The following is a 21,526-nucleotide window of genomic DNA, read 5'->3' as shown; positions in this document are numbered from 1 at the left end:
CTGCCTCATGAATGTGTTATCTTAAACTTGTCACTAGTTTATTTCATAATGCTTTAGTCTTTTTTCTTTACAAATCCATTTATACTAAATGCCTCTAACCAGAAAATGCATGTTTTAGAACAAAGTTACTAAATTCCTCCCTGACTCTCAGTAAACAGTGGAATTAATGCCCTGTAGTAATAAGTACATAGTCCAAAAACTTTTTCACTTATCAGACAGCAAATTAAATATGGGTAGTCTCTCAGTTCCATTCCTTGTTCTTCTCTTGCAGGAAAAGGAACTTCTTATCCAGCTCCGTTACATCATTTGTTATGCTGCTTCTTACTCAATCCATCCTAAGGCAAACAAGCACAGTACACACTTTTCAAGAAGACACCGATAGCACCCATATGCAGATGATAACCTTTGCTTTGAAAGCCTATCAACCACTTCACAGAACACAATACTATTGAGCATACCAGCACAGTATTTAGCATTAACCTTTCTTTATCTGGAGTCCAGAGAGCCTCAAGCTCCATCAGTACTTATTCAGAACTGAGTAAGAAATGACAAAATTAGTCCCTAATATTTTTTCAGGATGAATCTGTGGAACAAAAAGAGAAGATGCTGTATCAGGTACGATCATTTGACAGACTACAACTACTCTACTCATAATCCTTCTCACAGCAAAGTTCCCTTTATAAGTTTCTTCAGAGGTCTGTGGGGAGCATTTTGCAGGTAATACTATGGCTGAGGCAAGAGCCCAGCAAACTTAGTATTCCTGTTTTACCTGCGAGTGCACTAAGCATCATCTCCACGCCTAAGCTAGAAATTGGAACAGAAGTAACAAAGGGTGTAGGTGGTGATGAAAGTAGCCTAAAACATTTTAGTAACTTCATGCAAGAAACAGATACTAATTTTCCCGATATTCTCCCTGAATGAGACAGCTGGATGAACTGTAGTATGACTATTTGTGTAGGTTCTCATGCATACACAGTAGTCACTTCAGTCTTACAAAGTTATTTTTATTATCAATTGCATCTTCAACAGTTATTCCATTATTAAGATTTTTTTTGAATAAAAAGCCGCTTTACATAAAGTAAAGCTACAGTTAACAAAAGTCACTTTCTTTTTTTCACCTCATTTTCTGAAATGACGTAGAAGGAACAGCACGCTTAGAAGAGCCAGATTCTTCCTCAATTTCATGGAGACGCTTTCTCGTTGTGGTTGGCTAAAAGAAAGATGCAGCAGGATGGCTATATTAATCAGATAAGACAGAGCCTGACTGTCATGCCTGCTACAAAATTACAGATGTTGGATAAAGTCTCCTTCCTGTAACCACAACAGCAGCACGACTAACAAATATTTCTCTATTATGACCTATCTAATCATATATGATCCTTCTTACATAAGACATTGTCCTTCATTCCTCTTCCTGCTTCCACTGCCCCCAGTCTTTTAACAAAATCAGCTTTATCTTTCACTAGTGTTTAAAGTTCTCCTAACTACTGTCTAGTAATGAATGTCACAACACCATTTCTAAACTTTTGCTAACATGAAAATTTTTTCCTTGGATGTTAAGCATCCATGACTTGAATCCATCAAAATATACATATTCATGTAGTTAATTTGAAATAGATGAAGAATCCTTTAACGCCTAGGAGACTGTTTCTATATGTTTAAGCTAAGTGTCTTGCCAAAGCACAAAGGTCCATGGCTTCTATTCAGAAAGCAGAGATCACATATGTAGCAGACTACTACATACAGCCAGCATCCACACTTCTACAATAACTTCTGGAAGTTATTTGATTTTCTTATTATGAATTACTTTCACATCTGGTTTCTCTATGCATCAAGCATTAATCTTCAAATAATCTGTTATACATACCATTTTTGATGTTTGTGGTGGATTCATAGTGGCACTTGCTTGAGCAAGTAAATGTTCAAATGTACTCTTCATATCCTCATCCTGTGAAAAAGGTGGTAACTCTAGTACATGGAATATTCAAGGGAAAAGTCTACATTTTGTTTAAGCATGTGTATCAGCAGTTAAGGATTTTCAGAGAAGATTGCCAGTATATTAAGCAACCACACAGACTGAAGATCAAGGCTAGGCACTGAACACTTAACCATTGCAAGAAAAACAATAATGGCACTGACATATTCCTAAAGAAAACTCATCCAATGTACTTCAATTTTTGATGATATGAAAACTGAAAGATTCAGTTTGAACACAGTTGTCAAATACATCATCGTTCATGAAGAATACTGAAAACACATTATTTTATATTAATACAGAGTTAAAGGTAGGTATTATCACATAAGCAATTATTTCTAGTTTGGCCCTCAAATGGAGGAAAAAAAAATTCCTTGCAGAATAACAACAGGAATGAATGAATGTTCATGGATGTTATTCCCTCCGCCATCATTTAAAAAAAGAATCATATAGCGCTAGGAGAAAGAATCTGTAATGCTAGTCCCAGATTGCTATGGAACACCACAACAGGGCTCACAATCCATTCATTAGTCCAAGGCTTAAGAAACTAGTCCTTGTGAAAAGAAGTGCTGACTCCATCCTGAATTGAATGCAATTGATGCAACACTAATTTTGTGGCTATTAGACTAAGCATGATCAGCTGCAGGTCAGCTCAAGCTCACTGCTGGTCCTTTGAAACATCTGCTTTATTCCCCAGGGAAAATTCGGAAAATATATGTTTTCTAGAAAATAACATGCTAGCTAACAGAAATTTTCAGGAATGAACACTCTCAGGGACCTTCAACAGTAACGGTCAACCTTCAATACAGACTCTGTTGCTCCCTCCCACTTGCCCCAAAATTAACACCTTCCTAGTCTGCCCCACAGTAGAATTTTGAGCATGTGGTTTCTGTATACCGCTGTTAAGAAAAAATAATTCTATTTTATTCTACAAAGAGACAGTTTCCCTCAATAACTACTACTTAGCTAATACTAGCCAAGATAAAATTGAACTTGCATTGTCATTCAACTAAGTAGAATAACATTGAAACAAGGAACATAGGCTAGGAGTTTGTGAGGAGAATTCATTAGTCAAAACCTTATCAGAAGAGGGCTTATCACCTCTTGCAGACTGGTCTCATCAAAACAGAGTTAATTGCTCTTGAAAGACCAAGTGTTTTGCTTATAGTCTCACATTCTGTTCTCATAATGACTTCCCATTGTAACACAGTATTTTTGTTTCCACTAGCTTGGCTTCATCAGTATCTCAAATATAGGTAGCTTTCATCTTCCCGAGGAAAAAAGTAGTATATGACAAGTAGAGAAGAATCAACTAAAAGACCCATATCCTACAAAAATCCTTCAAACAAAATTATATCTTAAAAAAATACCCCACAGTTACACTTAATGTTAGTAAGTCCATATAACATATTAAAGGTCATAAATGGAAACATTTGTAAAGCAAATATTCAGGTTTGGGACAAGCATCTGCTGAAATGAAGTTTCCCTTTTAAAAAAAACTAAATTATTATCAACAAATATCATTCACAGAGCATTCATACTGCTACAGTAGTTCACTGGATAGTATAGTTCATTCTCTGTTTACCAGGTCAGATCAAAAATGGTAAGCCAGAAGCTGCCATTAGTGGAGACAGAACAACTGGGAGAGGTGTGCTTGGAAAGGAGGGGACTTAAGGATGTTATTGGGCCCAGTTGTGCATAAACAGGCCTGACTGCAGAAGCATTAAGAGGCTGGAAAGGCAGCACAGATCATTTGTTGAGAACAGCAAGTTTGGTAGAAATTCAGAACAGTTTCAAGAGAAAGAGCTAGCATTTAGCCCCAGTTCTGGTTCAGCAGCCGGTGACCAGGGTGCTCATGGTCTATGCTGGGCAACCTCAGGGAAACAGGAAATGAGTGCCAAAAAGACGTCTAGCTGGCATTGTACTCCCTGTTCTAAAAATAAATCTCTTTCTCTAGTTTCAGCAATTTTTCCTGCAGGAGTTTTATTAGAATAGGTTACTGTGGATTAATTTCCTGCAAACCCTAAATCAGGCTTCCAAAGCTGAAACTCAGTCTTTAAACCTTTCCCAGGACTAGTGGAAGTGTGATACTCATAGTGATTTAACACAGGCTCTTTCCTTTGGCTGAGATTGAACAGCAACTGCATGTGCACCAGTTGAACAACTGATCTAGAACCAAAACCAGATTTTTATTCTAAACAGACTGAAGCGAACAGGTTGCGTAATAAATCTATTCCACCATCACTGCAAAGACTGGTAAACTCAGTATCGGTGAATGTCCCATTCACTTCTGACACAATTAGAAATAAGGACCTTCTAACTCCTAAGGGTTTCAAATATTTAACCGTTTGGAGGGGGGGCGGGGAAGGCAGGGAGGGTTCTTTTTCAAAGCTATGGAGTATTGCAGTATCTCCCTTTTTGCTTTAAGTATGTTCTTAAGTACTACAAAAAGGCTTTGATGTGAACATCAAGTTTATTTTATAATGGAATTTGTACTGACCTTCCTTTTCCAGTGTTGTATGTTTTCACTTTGGCTAAGTTTGAATTTGATAGGAAAGATACATATTTTCACTTATATAACAGATTTTTTTTCAGTACACAACTAATCTTGTCCCATTCAAAAGATCACAGTAAAAATTTCGGAGGCACAGACAAAAATTTATGGCTTACATACCTTTGAAAAGTGCTTTACTAAGTAAGTATTTTGCTAATGCAGATTTCTTGAAGTTATAGTTGGAAATCTCAGATGACTCAGGTAAATTCAGGTAAGGCATCTCCAATGAATAATACTCAGTTTTGAGCAGCCCGCTAAGTTTTCAAGCTTTTGATTTTAACAAAGAATGGAGCAAACAGCACAGGTATTTGAAACGCTAATTTGAGAGCCCTACTGGTTTAGATAAGAGCTGAAATTAAGGGTTTGGTTTTTTTTTTGAGAACATGCTTACTTTTAATAGCTGAAAAATTCTCTAGTGGATCCAAAGTCTCTAGAGGGCTAACATGCATCAGCTATACACACAAAGCATGCGTCTGCTGCTTTTTTTCTGTACTAACTTTTAAAGACAATACTTACAAACAATGCAAGAGGGAGTGGGGAGCCAGTAGCTCCTCCTCACTACTCACAGTAACAGCACTCAAGTAGCTCTTTTGGTGGTAGTATTCAAGATGTGTGATATCTAGAACTGAACGTATTGGATGTTGGCCTTCCAAGCAGGCAGTGTACATCACCTGTAAACAACTGATATTCTTAGTAAGAGCCCATGAAGGGAAATAGCTTTTAGCATCTTGATTTATATATTCCCTTGGGAAGAGCTCTTATTGCCAAATATAATTTTGAAGACAGGACAAAAAGTTTCAGAAGATATCATACCTGTAAATCCAAGTATCATTAGGATTCAGATGCTATTCTTTAAGCTATTTACATACAGATCTCAGTTTCTTAGCTTGTCTGAATCACTATCTCGTGTTTCCCCTCTCCCATTGTGCATACCCTTGACTCTTAAAATCAGTGTAACATGACTTATCAATAACATATCCTGCTCAGAATGATAATCTAGATGTAAGAATTTGCAGCCAATTAGCCCATTTTTATTTTAGTTTTGTGTAGAAGTTGCACACAAAACTAAAATAGTAGAAGTCAGGAATGCCAGGAAGAATTTTCTGATGCCCAGCAACATAATTAGGACGAGTTAACGAGTCTTAAAAACAAGGATCCAAATGCATTCTCTGTCTCAGGAAACTGCCAACTGTTGAGCACAGAATGATACTTCATTGCTTCTACCCTGTTTGTTATGCTCTTTAGCTAAGCATTTAATACTAGCTCCTGTTCCCACTGGAGGAATATGAACAGCACTATGCACAGCATGAATAGGTAGAACCTGTTGTGTGGCTCAGAGGCAGACTGGATGACTTTTGTTCAGCCTACTTAGGTAAAAATTAGCAAAAAATACAGAGGACCAGTAGTCACCTCGGGGTTGCCAAAGTTAATAAAAACGTGAAGACCATCTCCCACAAACCTAACTAGACTATAACAGGAGGCAGGGCAACTATCACCTCCTACTCAGGGCTCCCAAACACCTGCCAGGAACCACATCTGCAGGATTCTGCACTGCCTGCCCACACAAAAAAGATGAAGAGTGTGACTCTCTTACAGTATTCAAAGGAAGAGGTCCTTCCTATAGGAACCACAATTGGACTTGGTCTCCAAAAACCTCATCCTGATTCTCAGAGAAGATGTTAAAGAAATCTGGGAAGATGCATCTCAGAATGGATGCAGAAGCTGTCAGTTGTATTAAAAGGAAGGTGTTCACCAGAATACTCTAGGTGTTTTTGTACAGCCATCTCTGCAGGGACCAAAGGTCTAAAAGTTTAGAATAGCTACAGATGCAGACTGGGCTTTATTTGCTGAAGAAAAATTGCAGAGATCCAGGATTTTCCATTAAATTCAGACCAGATCATGGAGGCACACAAAGGATGTTGAAGCAGGACCAGAGTATGGACGTGACTATCTTAAGACCAATATCCTACAAAAATAAAGACAGAGAAGCCTGTTAACCTCTGCTGCTGAACTGGTGCCATAGCCTGCAGCAGAAGCCAACAAGCTGGTGAGAAAGAATATGGGGCAGAGAAGCTGACATTAAATAGAGCAGCAGACTCGCAACATGCTGGATGGAATGGCACATGGGTGGAAAGAATTGTACTTATCACTTGTGCTTGACCACCAGTCTATAGTGTTGATCCAGGAAGATATTTGCAAGCTCTACCTATTCCAAGTCTTCCAGAGCATAGACCATGAGGAGCTCATTGTTTGTATTTACCATTAGGACTACTGAAATCTATTTCTCTGAACATCAGTTTCTTCTTCTTCCCACAAAGGAGACAAAGGTTTTGATAGAAACGCCAGAGATGGCAGGACTGGAGAACTCCTGACACACTCCTTGACTAAAGGTGATAGGCTGGAACAGGACCCAGATAAGCTTGACAAAAGAATTCTTCAGTCCTGTACAATGCCTACAAAACAGGATCCAAAGTTAAACACCCGTAGGATAACCAGACAATAGCCATCATACAAACTGTGAAGTGCCTTCTTCCAGCTGAAGACAGGAGAGCAAATTCTGCATAGCATCTGAGATCCTCTCCCTTATCTGAATATTACTGAATAGGTAATATTCAGTTAGAGGTTACTAAAGATGGATCAATCATAAGATACTATGGGTTTAGTCTGGGAGAATCGTATTAATCAGCAAGGACCGAAGCTGCATGGAGACGCCTTTATTATAAAGCCTTTTCGTATGAGAGCAAAAAGCTTTTCTACACAATCTCATGTGGCTGTTGCCAAGGGTTCCAACACAGGCAGTGATAACATTCCAGTCTGAGTCGAGGTAATCATTTTGGTCAAGGTTGAGAGATTCCCTCAGCCTGTGCAGAGAGGGTATAGGAAGTCACGAGATCTGTAGTGCTAGTAGATAGTTAAGCCACAAAGATGTTGCAGTACCCAATGAATAAAAGAAAAGGGACCTGACATAAACTAAGAATAGTGCAACCACTTTTAGAAAGAGAGGAAGTTACTCCACATGTGGAGATACCAAGACAAGGTGGAGGGCAAAGGAGAAGCTGGGAAAAGGAGGATGGGAAAAGGCACTGGACAACATCAGGCAAGGCTACAAGACTAGGAATAGCAGCAGTAACAGTTGAAAAGGAACATGGAACATGCCAGGGAAAGGGACCAAGACAACAAACGCCATGAAAAACAGCAGAGGGAGTAGTTGCCATTGCTAGAAGAAAACCCAAGAACAGGAATAGGAAGAAAGCTGTATGCAGATTTGCTTGTTGGGAGAAAAAGAAACAAGTCTATTTTGTATGCTGTAAGGAAGGGATGAGGTAGGTGCATAGAGGGTTGACAGAGAGATGGCCCCATCCCACAAACTCTTTGACACAAAATGCTGCAAGATCATCTCGCTTCCAGCAGAGAGACAAGGCAGCAGTCTCTTCAAGATGTTCACTTTGTTTGGTTTAGAGTTGCCCAACAGGAAGGTGGTGGCTAGGGCATCTGGGCTAATGTCATCCTACAGGTTGAGATCTTGTGCCTCCTCCTCCTGCGTGTCATCGACAACGCCAATAAAAGAAACAAACAAACAATTCCCAAACACACAGCCTTGCCTTCTACTCTTCTTCTCTCTCCATAAGTAGGCAGCAGGATCCCACCAGTCTCACAGAAACACTAGCCAGCTGGCAGGCAGGCAGCAGTGCCTGTGAGAAGCACAAAACGGCAGTTGCTGTCCTGCTGGCTATCGTCAGAGAGAGCTTATGGGCAGGCAGACTTGAGCTCTAACCTAAGATAACAGCTGTTATTCCCATGAAGCTACAGAATTGGAGTTCTCACTGCCCATCATTGTATCCGTTTCATGGTGTGCTCCACAGAAGCAGGATCTGGCATACATAGATCTCTGGTGACCAGAGTAGCCACAGTTCCCCTGCTTCCTTACAGAGACAAAACATATGATGTTAACAAAACCTCACAAAATTCAGACTACTGAACTGCCTTTGAATTTACATTAAGAATGTATTCCCAGAAAAAAAAAAAAAAAAACAGCTTTGCTGTAGTTCAACGAAGGCTCAACTCCTACCTGAAGCCAGGGATGCTCTAAGGCTTCCTCTGTTGTCAGACGTTTGCTTGGATCCACTACTAGCAGCTTCTTCACAAGATCCAGAGCTAAGAAGAAGAGTTGGTTGGCATATGCTCAATAAATTCATAACTTGAAAATAAGTTACGTAATATGCATACACCAAAGCTTTGTGCAGCAATGCATCTAACGGCACTTTGGAACAGTGATGCCCAAAAATACTGGCTGGGCAGATCACTTTTCTTTTTTCCATGCATAGGAAACCACAGAGCATAGCCACTTTTCATCATATGCAAACATAGTTCAACACTTCCAGTATACCAAAGCTACCACTAGATTTACTGAGCATGTCCACAGTTTATGTTCTGTGCATGCACAGGAAGCTCAATACTTTCTTAAAAGCTTCAACATTACTGTGGATATGCAAAGATCTATTTGCTATTACTGGAGAAATAACAACAGTTTATGGTGTCTTGGAAAGCACGAATTTCTCTTCTTCCCAGATGGACACTCCTCTCAGAGAGAAAGAGGAGCAAAGACATATGTATGTGTGCTTAACATGATCACATATAATTTCATTTTCTTAGGAAACTACTTAATAAATACTGTGAAAAATATAGCATTTATGTCACATTTAATGACACTCAATCTCCCACAAAGGATTAGTGGCAAGATTTACTTTTCAGTGTGCAATGCCTATAAAACAGGATGCAAAGTTAAACACCCATAGGTGTTTAGGACTATTTACAACCTTAACATACTTCCCATTCTTTAATATGTCCAATTTATTATTGGATAAGCTTCAAACAATTCAGGAAGGGGTTACACTTGGTAAGTTTATCAGAAAAATAGTAATCATATCATTTGTTAGAAACACCTCTGCATATATACAGGATTATCCGTGGCAAATACTATAACTATTTTGTTCATCTAAAATGTCCTGAAAAGAAAAAGCATGCAGACAGTAACTGTCATCTTCGTTTATGTTGTGCAAAAACTCATTTAGCTTTGCAGTCTACTTAGTTTAGGGCCAAAGTCAACAAGTGATTCCATAAGTGTGGCTGATACTTCATGGTGCTAGACTTTGCATTTCAGGCTTAAAATTACTCGTTAACATTTTTGTCTTGGAATTCTAACCCACATTCCTTAAACTCCAGGCATTTTTCGTTCAAAACTTAAAAGAATCTTTGAGCAAGGCAAAGCCTGCAGACCAGCTTGAAGAAGTCAGAAGAAAAAGCAGAAGACAAAAAATAGACGTATGGGTCCAAGAGCTAAATAATTTTGGAGTTAATAATGCTAAGAAAGGTACTTGTAGCTAGCTTTTCTTCAAGAAAAATTTGCTCATTCTAATGCTTCAACTCCAAACAAAAAAGAAATGTTTGCTTTAATGGACAACTTAAAGAAAAAAAAAGTATCATTGTACAATGTGCCATACAGCTGAAAGCTAGTAAGAAGTTAAAGAAAAAATACAAGGAAAGAGCTAGATACACTGTCAGCCATTGTAATGGAGTCATACCCATGTCTGTTACATGCTTCCATTCTTTTGAAATAAATGTGTATTCTCCACGGGTGATTTGGTCTTTCAGAGATAGTTGAGTATTCTGCTCATTAAATGGTGGATATCCACACAAGCTATATAAAAGAAGAAAACAAGTTAAACACTACAGGTTTTGCAATAGTGATTGAAAAAAAAAAATTATATGTTTTAAAGCATCTGCTCTCACAGCCTCTTTTACACGTAATGTTTTTTTAAAAGCACACATGCACTTCCTAATAAATATACTAAAGTTGCAAAGTCTTGAGCCATGTATGTCAATGACTGCCCAATCCAGGTAACAGCTATGCAATTTCTTACCATACAAAAAGAATAACTCCTAAACTCCAACAGTCCACGGCTCGGCTGTATCCAGCAGTCCCAAGTGAATTTAGAACTTCAGGAGCAAGATATGTGGGAGTACCACATAATGTTTTCATAAGAGAAGTTTCTCCAAGAATCTTGGATTGTCCAAAATCTGTAATCTTGTATTTAAAAATAGTAACACCGCATTACATATTAGGATTGATTGTACTACAACTCATCAATACAATATAAAATCAATGTCAAATTGATACAATGTCAATATACAGTATCAATATGCCTCAGGAGGTAACATTAAGTCTCTGCTTTCCAAGGCGCAGTTCTAGTACACCACTATGAACCAGTTACCTAAACCATTATTAAAAAGTCAGTAAACAACATCTGAGAAGGGTAGAGGAAGAGGAAGGAATAAGACAGTGGATCACACTCAGCACTAGCAAAAGCTACTCTCATATTTGAATGTAAACTAAAGACCTCAAGATAAAGATCTTCTACCTTATTAGAAAGAGACTACTTGAAAAATAAGCAGTTAATGTACAAATCTATTCATTGCTTTGTCTGAAAAACATTCTGTCACCAAACAGCCTAGATATTTGTGGAAATGCTGTCTGTGATTCAAGAATTTAGATTTTATTGAAAAAAATGCAACTTAAACTTGCACACCATTAAGTGCAATGCAAGATATCAAGCACAAAATTTCTCAGCTGTTCTTACATAAATGTATGGATTGAAATGTCCATATCAACAAAACTAAATTTACAAAAAACTCTCAATGTTTTAGGTTACTTCATAGTTTGTATGACTAATTCCATAATACTTTTTATTGTTCTGTTCAACTAAATATTGAGAAGACTGGCAAGGAGTATTCTCAGATTTCTAAATGAACAAAAAGAAATTTAAAAATTTCTTACCTTTATAAGACATGTTTCTTCAGAAGATGAAAGTAGCACATTCTCTGGCTTTAGATCTCGGTGAATAATTCCATTATCATGAAGGTACTAAAAATATGTAAGTATACACATACATCAAAAGACAGACTATTATCTTTTTTTAAATGTGAGCTTTCCAATCTTTCTGACAGCTACGGTGGGATAACTGAAATGCCTGTCTAAGAGGCGTGCATGGATTTAAAGCTATGCAGTTCAATTTTTTAAAAATAAAACAAAAACAAACAAACTTAGAAATCATCATGCTTCAAATGTCAATCTTAATGCAAGCATCTGATCACAGGTTCTTTTTTTTTTTTTTGAAGGCGACTGCAACGATGACTCTTCGTCCACGCACTGCTAAAGGTCTCGCACAATAATCCTACCATGAATGAGCATGGCTTGTATTACTGTTTTAATCCCTGCTTTTAATAAGTAAGAGAATTTGAATGTTCTTTGGCTGCAATGAGGTAAAGAATCTTGTTAAATTACCTTATGAAGAGCACTGTACTGATTGCCTGCACATGTTTCAGAAGTGATAAATGACAGAAAAAATTAATCTGATGGATATGCATATGCACAACCATACTTTTTTGACAGAATTCATGATTGCATACCTTTACAGCCAGAAGCATCTGATAAAAATACAACTTGCAAGTAGCTTCTTTCATCTTGATTGGTCTTGACACTCTATCATACAACTCTCCTCCTTCCATTCTAAAAAAGAAGCCAGTAACAAGTCACTATATTAGTTCCAGAAGATGCACCTCATTAAGCAAGACTGAAATCAAAACAATTTCATTTGGCTATTTGGGCTAAAGAGAAAGAATACATTTAATTTCTGAAAATGACTGAGCAATGCTTTAAGCACAGCATATGCACTGCTGAATTAAGCCTTGTCTTCTGAGTCTTCACTGGGAGTTGTTTCAACACTTTTGATCAACCTTCTTTTACAAGCTTGAATGAAAGTACCAGCAATCCACAACAGCATGGTGGACAACTGCCCAGGCACTTCAAAATATAAAAGGATCATTCTCCTATTATAGTTCATAAATTTTACAGAGGTTTCAGACAGTTGTTGAGGAAAAAAAAAAAAAAGAAAAAAAAAATCAGGGCTTACAACTATTCACATTTTTGTGGCCATTTGTGACCAATTTCGTTTCACGCATTTACTTTCAAACAAGTTACTTACAGTTCCAAAACAATGTAGTAATCCTCTGCTTCATAGAAGTTTTTGATCTTGATTAAGCAAGGCTAATAAAAAGGGGACACACACAGACACAGAAAGCAAAATCATTCGCAAAAAATAACGTCACAAACACTGCCAACACTGTATCATCCAAAATTTCCTATTTCAGTATGATTTTAACCATGCCAGTTAAATTAACACTTATGCACTAGCATCCCAGGCTTTAGCAAACATTCAAGTCCAATTGTTTTCTCCCCCATACCTCCACACACAAAAATATCAGACTTGCAGTTACTTCAACTCAAGTCATCCTTCTTTTTTCCAATTGCGAGTTTCCAACTCTCAGTATTTTCTCTATAGGCAATGTTGCATTTAAAGGGAATGTTAATTAAATTATGCAAACTTTCCACACAGCAAAAGGAAAAGAAAAGCTTTTTGGCAAAAAATGGGGGGAAGGGATACAAATCCTAAAAACTGCCAGGGGAATGTAATCTTTATGTTTGGTTATCTGGCAATACCTACAAAAATATGCATCAAGGAAAAAAATTTTCTACAAGAGTTGAAACATGACTGTAAAGTTTCCTCCCAAATTTACATCTCAGTTATTCTAGGTTTTAAAATCTCAAGTCTGTAGACATAGCTTACCTAGAAGAGTTTTCAGTGAACTTATTTACAGCAAAAATGATAAACATGCTCTAAAATATTTTCTAAACAAAATGTTAAAATTGAACTTTAGCTACTATGCTAAGGTGAGTGAGCTAGAGAAGTACAGTAGGCAGCAAAAAGGAATCAAAATGTACAGTAACACTCACATGATCTATTTTCTTCAAAATCTCGATTTCTGTGTTGATATTAAAAGCTGGGTTCTATTAAAAGAATCAAATATCATACAGAGTAAGACAGTGATATTCTAAAATAAGACATTTAAGAAATAAGAGACAGTAGAAGAAAAACAATTGTTTCACGTCTCTCACTACTTTAAGCAATCTTAACATATAACCTTTTTCTTAACCGATCAGGTGCTCTCTGTGAATTAAATAGAATAGTCTGCCATCACTATCTGTAGCAAGCTATTGCTCCAGACATGTCATTTCACTAAGAAATAGAAATCTTCACCTAATTTCCTAGCTAAAAAATTAATCTTGACCAGCATATATCAATACTGTCATTTAGCTTAACAGCTTCCCTGCCTCAGAGATGCTTCCCACGTGAGCTACCCCTAAAAATAAATGCTACTCACTCCTAGCCTTTATTTTGCAAGGTAACATAAACAGGTTCTTTTAATCTCTTTTAACACATGGTTTAGGTTCAACTCATAAAACCATCCCAGCAGTCTTTTTTGTTCTTATTCCAATCTAAATTAATCATCTTTGAAGACACGTGACCAGTTCTGTACATAACATCCCAGATGAGGTCCTATCTTGCTTTGTAAAATGGCTTTTCTTAATAATTATAATTCATAACAACATTTCTTAATCTTTGCTAGAAATTCTCCAAAATGGCATTTAGCAGTTTTCAATCACACTGATGCCACTAATTCATCTACAAATAGCTATATTTACCTCCTCCTTTGAACTAGGAAAAGCATGGATTATAGCAGAAAATGTCACAAGTCCTGAGATACACAGCCTTGCATTGTCTGTTAAACATTATCTAATTTTTATTACTCCAGCTCACAAAGGTGTCACCTCTTCTTACGCAATGCTGCAATCCTCCTTTCCATCAACACAACTTCAGGTCACTGTCAAACAGCTAAATCAGTACATTCCCACCTTTTGTGCCATGATCTCTAAATATTCTTCTAAGGAAGACTAATCTCAAGACAAATTCTGAGAACCTCCACCAGTAACTTCTCTTCCATCCACTAATTCCCCTCCCAGTGAAGCCTCCCGGTAGCCAGCTACATTCCCACCTTAGAATTTTTGTGCTTATAAAAATGTATTTCTCAGATTAAGTAGTAGTTTCCTACACAGTACCCTATCAAATACTTTGTCAGAGTTTGAACAGATTCTGTATATTGTATCTGTGCTTTTAAGTCCATTTTCTTAAATAATCAGGTTAGTCCAGCTTGATCTAACTTTGTAAATACACAGCTACACAAATTACACCACCCCATTTACCATTCACCTTCATCTCTAATTGTATTTTCCTTTAGAATTTATCCTATACCCTTACATATACTTAAAGTTAGATTAATAGATGTGAAGTTGTTTGGACCTTTTTCTCATCTGTTGGAATACAGCCATTTGGCTTGTTCTTCTCCTTCAAATTCAAGCTTCTGCTACAAGACTAGACACAGAAAAAGCCCTTCCCAAAAAGCTTCATAAAATTTTATCAAAAATTACTATGATGGAGAAAGGTGGAGAATAACGATGGTTACAACAAAATTAGAGAAATGATGGTTACAACATAAAAAATTAATGGGATTACAACAAATCAAAAAAAGAGAAGAGTTCGTAAATCTCTGGTCAGACTCCATGGGTTAATGATGTACCTTTCTGATGTATTTTAGAAGATATATCCCGCAAGACTCCACCAGCCCTACCTTTGCACATACCACATTTACAAATGGTCTGAAAATATGAGCATAATGAAATGTGTTCAAAGAAAAATAAAACATTTTCTACAGAATTCTGTGGATTCTGTAAGATCAAAAGGCATTTTGAAATTACATGCAGAAGAAAGTGAGAAAAACCCCATGAGCTGAGGACAGCTGGGGAGTCAGAGAGAGACATAACCAAATATTTCAGGACTACTCCAAGATGAACGAGAGAAAGAAACAAACAAACAAATAAACAAACAAAAATACTTACTGCCTCTCTAATACCACTTGCCATAAACTTCCGTTTATTGATTATCTTTACTGCAACCTTGTTACAGGTACTTTTCTCAAATGCCAGTTTAACTTCTCCACAGGCGCCACTAGTAGAAAAGCACAGCTATGTTAATGCTTACAAATACTTTTCAAAACCTGCATAACAAGTATAAACACGTAAAACAAAGGCACTAGGCTGATTAAGATTACACACAGTTAGAGGCTACTGCTTTCCAACCCTCTGACTATAGCAGGTTATCAAAACTTTCTCAGGAAGCGTTCAATAGTTAGGAAGGCACTATTTAAATAGTAAGTGATGTTGAGGACCACCAATTCAGAAATGCAGGAGTAAATACGTAGAGCCAATCGTTGGTTTGTACAAAGAGTACCGATGAATATCCAGGACAAGCTCTGTCAACATTTCCATCACATAAATGCATTTGTACGCTTCCTGTATTGAAGAAGAGAATAAAACCTAGTAAAGAGCTCCTGCAAATGAGACTGCCCAAATCTGAAGACCAGGTATGGCAAGTTTTTCCCCCTTTTTTTCTTCTTTTTTTTTTTTCTACATAGTAGAAAATATATTGTAGAAAGAAAGCCTTGCATTTTCCATTCACACATCTTTACTTAATCATTCTCTCTGATTTGTTTCCACTTAATCACTCTTCCAAATTCTTCACTGACCATCAAGAGAAAAAAAAAAAAAAGTGCCTGCCTAAAATGGCCTGTCACCCTTCTCCTGACAGCTCTTTCCTCTTCTGAAGGCCTCAAAATAATGTTGCAGAACGCTATATTCAGACATATAACCAATTCTTTCTTCTACTTCTGATCATTGGCAAAAATAATACACAAAATGTTAAAACTTGCTAAGAATCTACAAACTTTGTTCTCTTCTCCTAAAAATTCGTGCTTCCAATTAATGGGAGTTTATAAACCCAAGCCAATGAGGAGAATTAAAGCTAAAATTCCAGACTAAGCTGCTGGAAAGAACAGGTTTGCTCATGTGTTATCATTCATATACTCAATTTGTAATTATTTCATCATTTAACAGTTGAAACTGGAGTACAGAGCTAAAATCCAATGAAAGGATTTTGCTTTGATGGCCAAAAATGTTGAAAGAGCAGATCAGAGAGCCATATATTTGGGGAACAAACAAAGGAATAGTCTACTACATTTCAGATTCACTGTCAATATTGCTACTCTGCCTGTAAAGAAGAATTAGTTCCTTCTGCCTCTGTCCCATACTTTCAAAATAAAAACAAAGAATAAGCTCATTTTATACACAGTTTTATAAAATAACTTAATTTTAGAAATGCCATACTTCAAAAGCAAACAATTTCTAAAATAAGTGACAGAAAAGAATATTTTGTCTGAAGGATAAGATCATGCTTTAAGTATTAAGCTGTTCATCATTAACACTACAATTTTTCCAGTATTCTGAGAAGAAACTTCTCCAGCAACGTTTTCAAATTCCAGTTTCCTCCTTTTAACAACTGTAAACATATATAAACATTCTTGCATGTAAAGAAAGTAACTATATCAAAGGAAAAAAATGTTTTTTTGAAATGTTGAGCAAGGAACTCAGTAATCACATGATTTACTGCCTTAAAGTATCTTCTATTTCCAATCACCCACATACAAAGACTGTATTCATCTGCATTCTCAATATTCTGGTCTCAGTAAGTGCACTGTGCCACAAAGTATCTTAGGTTTAATCTCTTTCATAGAGAGAAACCCTTACCTCTGGGGCAAGCAAAATGCTTTCTGAAATAGCATTAGCTTTAGACCATCCACGTAAAACGAAGCAATTAAGTACTACACTCTTCATGGTCTCTATTAACCTTTATCAGTCCCAGACATCCTTGTACTGACTCTAGAAAATTCAGTGAAATCAAAGCATTCAGTGCTTATCTGAATTGTTGCGTGTCACTGAAAGAGTAAAATAACTATCAAAACATCAAGAACGGTATCTACTTTTTTTTAAACAGGGTTTTACTACCATGTAAAACACCTTGAGTATTTGTGGGATTATTAAAATTAAAACAGAAGATCACTTAACACTGGTCATAATTCTAGTACAATGTACTGAAAACTGTAAGAAAATTAGCACTTAATATTGTGGAAAGAAGGATGCTTACCTTCCCAAAGTCTTTGACATGATATATTTCTCTCTGAATTCTCTAGGAAACCCCAACTGATCATCCACCGTAAGATCAGAAAATACAAACACTAGGAAGATGAGTGGAGATCATTTTCCTGTTATTAACTTAAAAACTTCATTATAATGAACAGTTACTCTTCCTGAGCATTTAGTCAACAACATAACTAATAAAATGCTGCCTGCTAGAAGAAAAACAAATATATAAGAAAAATTAATTGATGCTAGAAAAGACATCAGCCGTGGATTAGCAAGATGATCTCATTACTGAAAAATAAGTTCTACACTTAGTCACATTTTGGGTATAAACTCCGCACAATAGCTCTTAATCAATTAAGACTAAACTTAAGGATAAAATTAACAGGCAAGAACTTCAGTCTCATATCAAGGAACAAAGAGAAGTGACAATCAGGAAGAGAACACCTTGGTGGGAAAACAAAAACAAAAAACCCAACCCTCCTAATTTTTTAAGAGGGGTTTTTAATATTATACAGCAGACATTCAAGGGAAGTGAAGAAAACACTGACTTAAATAGTCATTTCCCCTGTTCCTCCACCACATGCAGCTACTGAGGCAAAAATGTGTTTCAAAAGTAGGAACGCAGCTATAAAAGTTTACGGTTTGGTATGCTGGTTCCTGATGCAGCTGCTTTCAAATTTTCTTTTTTCATTTTTTTCTAGGCTTGAGGTAGATATAGAGAATTTTTATACGAGTACTAAAACGTCAAATCATAACTGTATTCTCAGCTATTATTTTTGCTATACAGCATCTGAGGAAAAAAGTTCAAATTGCAAGAAAAAAATATTCAAATCTGTAGAAAGGACCTCTTGGTCAACACATCAAAAAATCTACTTATATTATAGTATATTTTACCCTTATTAGTCTGTACAGATAGTGCAATTTCAGAGTTGTGAGTCAGTGGAAGCCTCTTCCCTTTCCCAATGAGCTCTCTGTTAATGAAAGTTCCATTTGCACTGTGGTCTTCAATGTAGGCAACATAGGAATTTTTTGGACCCGTTTCCTAAAAGAGAAAAGGCGGGAAAGATAACAGGGAAAATGGACATTACTGTAAAGATGTGACAGACTATAGAAATGTATTATCGTTAGCTCAGGAAGTCAAACATTATTAAGGTTATTTCATAAACCTGGTTAACAGAGTGTTGTCAAGAATCTTGTTAAAGGAGTCAACACTGAAAAGTATTTAAACTTTGATTTCATTAGAATTATGTTAGGACAGAGAGAGACAGTTAACCTTTTTAACACCTACCCTGAAAATTCGGAAGTGCTTCTTACTATAGTTTTGGTAAAAGCCAGTCTCAGACAATCCTAGTTTAGAAAAACTATAATCACAGCTTTTGTCTCTTCCAAACCAGTACTCATCATTCACGCAGTCTGTAGAGGATGGGAAAGTAAAGCAGAGAGAGAACACAAAATGGTAGTTATCAAGTGTGGCACTACAGAATGATGCCAAACAATAGTAAGTAGGATAACAGACAAAGACAAGATTCTTCAGATACGATCAAGTTTATTCATCTCAACTCAGACAAAACAGCACACACTGTGAAAATCTTCCATCTTGCTACAATATTTTAATCATAGCATAACCTGTTTATTAATAGTAGAGTCACCTTCAGCAATGCATAGAGACTCATATGATGTATAAACAAAATAAATTACAAAATGGAAAATGAAGCAAGTAACCAAGAACGTGAATACCTCAGAATTCCTCTTCTAAATCCATGGAAGCTGTATATCTCAGTTCTTAATGCAAAAGCATTATTTAGTGTTATTAGTATTATTTAGCATTACTATTTGTTTATTTATTAAGTTTTTATTAGTTTATTACTTAGTATTTTCACTAGATCATTATTAAACTGTTATTAAATTATTAGGTTGTTTAGTATTATTTAACATCACTTTCATGGGATACACAGTTGTTGCAAGCTCCCATTTGCTTGTACTTTGAAAATGAAAAGTAGTGCTCTACCAAGTTGCTCAAGGTTTTTCTAAACAAATAGACCAAGAGACTTATTACAGTCTGTACATACCACAGTTGCTGAAACCTTTTCCAAGTGCAAAGAGGCGACCCCAAGGCTGAGGAACCAGCTCTTCAGATTCCTGATCCTCAGGAATTGATGGGAGCTCCTGAGTGGGAACGGTGTCCAAAGAACTGAGGGTCCCGGAGCTGAAGGAAGACTGACTGGTGCTCTGCGACCCACTGGAAGTGGAGCTGGTAGCACCCTGCGACTGTGGAGCACCTTGAGCCTGCTGAGCACCTTGAGACTGCTGAGCTTCACCTCCAGTCTCCCGAGACATGTTGGCTTCAAAGAGAAGGTTTAAAAGATAAATTACTACAGCAAGGTGAGGAGAGCAGACAGTCGCCTGTACTATCCACATCCAAGTCTACTTCCAGCCTTCAAGTAAGTAAAACTTTCGACCAAAGTGTGTATGAGCGGATCATACTGAAATCTACAAGTTTTTGTAAACGGTAGCTTTTTTCTTTTTTTAAATAAGAATGTGGTTCTCCCTCTACTGATTCTAAAGCAACCACGAGATCTTATTCCCCAATTTTTAGTCAAGCTCTTCAGGATTCAGGCTGTATCTCATCATCATTTGCACAGCACTCTCTGACAAAGCCCCCCACACACAACCATAACCATCGCAGCTCCCCAAACACAGAGGGGAAAAAAGGAAAAGAACTATAAAATGACGGTACTTTCTGTTGGCACCGAAAGTGCCCAACAGACGTAACACGTCAGCGAACCAGGTCAGCGTTGTGGCTGAAGATCCCTCTAGCACAGCTCACCACCGTGCACACGTGTCTGTCAAGCAGGTTCTATTCAGCGATTTTATTTACAAAACCACCACACCTGTACATAGTTAATACGCAAGAAGTTTACGTACAGAACCCTGCTAGACGCAAAGACGCACACAACAGCCCCGCCAGCCGGTTTCAAACACAGCGGCAAGAGGAGACCAGGCACAGCACTTACCGGCTCGGCTAGCGCGGGGGTGTCGGTGAGGGCACCATGCCTTCCTCCTGCCCGGGGGAAGCCTCGCGTCACCCCACGCCCCGCGGCCGAGCCCCCAGCGCCGGCCGCGCTCCGCCCGGCCCTGCCCGGCACCCGGGGTCTGGGACCAGCGCATCGCTGCATGGCGCTTTTTAACTTGGTCGCTGCCCAGCCAGTACATACATTAGGCCCCTTACCAGTCTGCTGCATTTCTTCACTAGCCACAGAGAAAAAACAGCTTCCTTTCTACTTTTTACGTGCATATACAGGTGTTTGGAAATACAGACAATGCCTGTCAGACCATTACTTACTCTGACCAAAAAGACTTTAAGAGCAATGTATTTCTACCGTGCTTTATGTGCCACATCGGTTTTACTTAAAAATTAACGTGTGGTGTTCCGACAAAAAAAGACTAATAGCTAGCAGGAATAAGCCAACACCAAGTGCTTCAGTCAAAGCAGCGTTCAGCACCGTCCGTCATTCATCCCACCGGCCTAGAGGAGGCGGCAGGGCCGGGGGGGGCGGGCTGGGGGGGGGGCTCCGCCGGCAGCGCGGGAGCCCGGGGCGGAGGGAGGGGGGGCGGAGGGGGGGCGGCCCCCCCCCCAGCGCCTCCCTCCCCCCGCAACACACGCGCGCGCGCGCCGCAGCGCCCCCCCACACGCCCTCCACAGCTCCCGCACACGCGCGCGTGCGCCCCCTGCCGCTCCCCCCAGCGCCCCGCCGCAGCGCCCGAGTGCGGCCGCGCCAGGCCGGGCGCAGCGCGCGGGCTTCCCGAGGCGCGGCGCCGAGCCCGGCCCGCAGCGCCCGGCGGGGAGCGGGAGCGGGAGCTCGAGGGCCGCGCGGGGCCGGCGGAGGGGCGGGGTGCGAACTCACGGACGGGAGCGCCCGCACCGGCCGCCGCGCGGACCCGAAGCCGCGTGCCTCAGTGCGCAGGCGCCCCGCGAATCCGCGCTACGAACTGCGCCAATCCGGGC

At 38.6% G+C, this 21,526-nt stretch overlaps 1 protein-coding gene across 7 annotated transcripts; it reads right to left on the bottom strand.

Annotated features, from left to right (window-relative positions):
* Positions 1–16: 16 nt before the first annotated feature.
* On the bottom strand, positions 17–21,515 carry CHEK2 (checkpoint kinase 2). Of its 7 annotated transcripts, none has more exons than XM_064521844.1 (17): positions 20,535–21,118; positions 19,590–19,862; positions 18,809–18,933; positions 18,415–18,562; positions 17,522–17,612; positions 15,382–15,490; positions 13,381–13,434; positions 12,572–12,633; positions 11,997–12,096; positions 11,365–11,451; positions 10,451–10,614; positions 10,112–10,227; positions 8,599–8,684; positions 5,096–5,200; positions 1,868–1,948; positions 1,119–1,210; positions 17–335 (listed from the first exon to the last, which is right to left on the bottom strand). In XM_064521844.1, the coding sequence occupies exons 1-17, from the start codon at positions 20,731–20,733 to the stop codon at positions 326–328; spliced, it is 1,902 nt and encodes a 633-aa protein (XP_064377914.1). In that variant the 5' UTR covers positions 20,734–21,118; the 3' UTR covers positions 17–325. The 7 variants fall into 7 exon arrangements, 6 of the variants coding, with proteins under 6 accessions (XP_064377914.1, XP_064377916.1, XP_064377913.1 ...); XM_064521846.1 differs by lacking the exons at positions 17–335; positions 20,535–21,118 and adding exons at positions 342–583; positions 21,426–21,515; XM_064521843.1 differs by lacking the exon at positions 17–335 and adding an exon at positions 342–583.
* Between the last annotated feature and the right edge of the window lie 11 nt (positions 21,516–21,526).

This window comes from Dromaius novaehollandiae, chromosome 17 (genome assembly GCF_036370855.1).
Source record: "Dromaius novaehollandiae isolate bDroNov1 chromosome 17, bDroNov1.hap1, whole genome shotgun sequence".
NCBI classification, from domain to species: Eukaryota; Metazoa; Chordata; class Aves; order Casuariiformes; family Dromaiidae; genus Dromaius; species Dromaius novaehollandiae.
The sequence above is the reverse complement of the archived record's forward strand: the minus strand, read 5'-3'. Positions and strand labels throughout refer to the sequence as shown.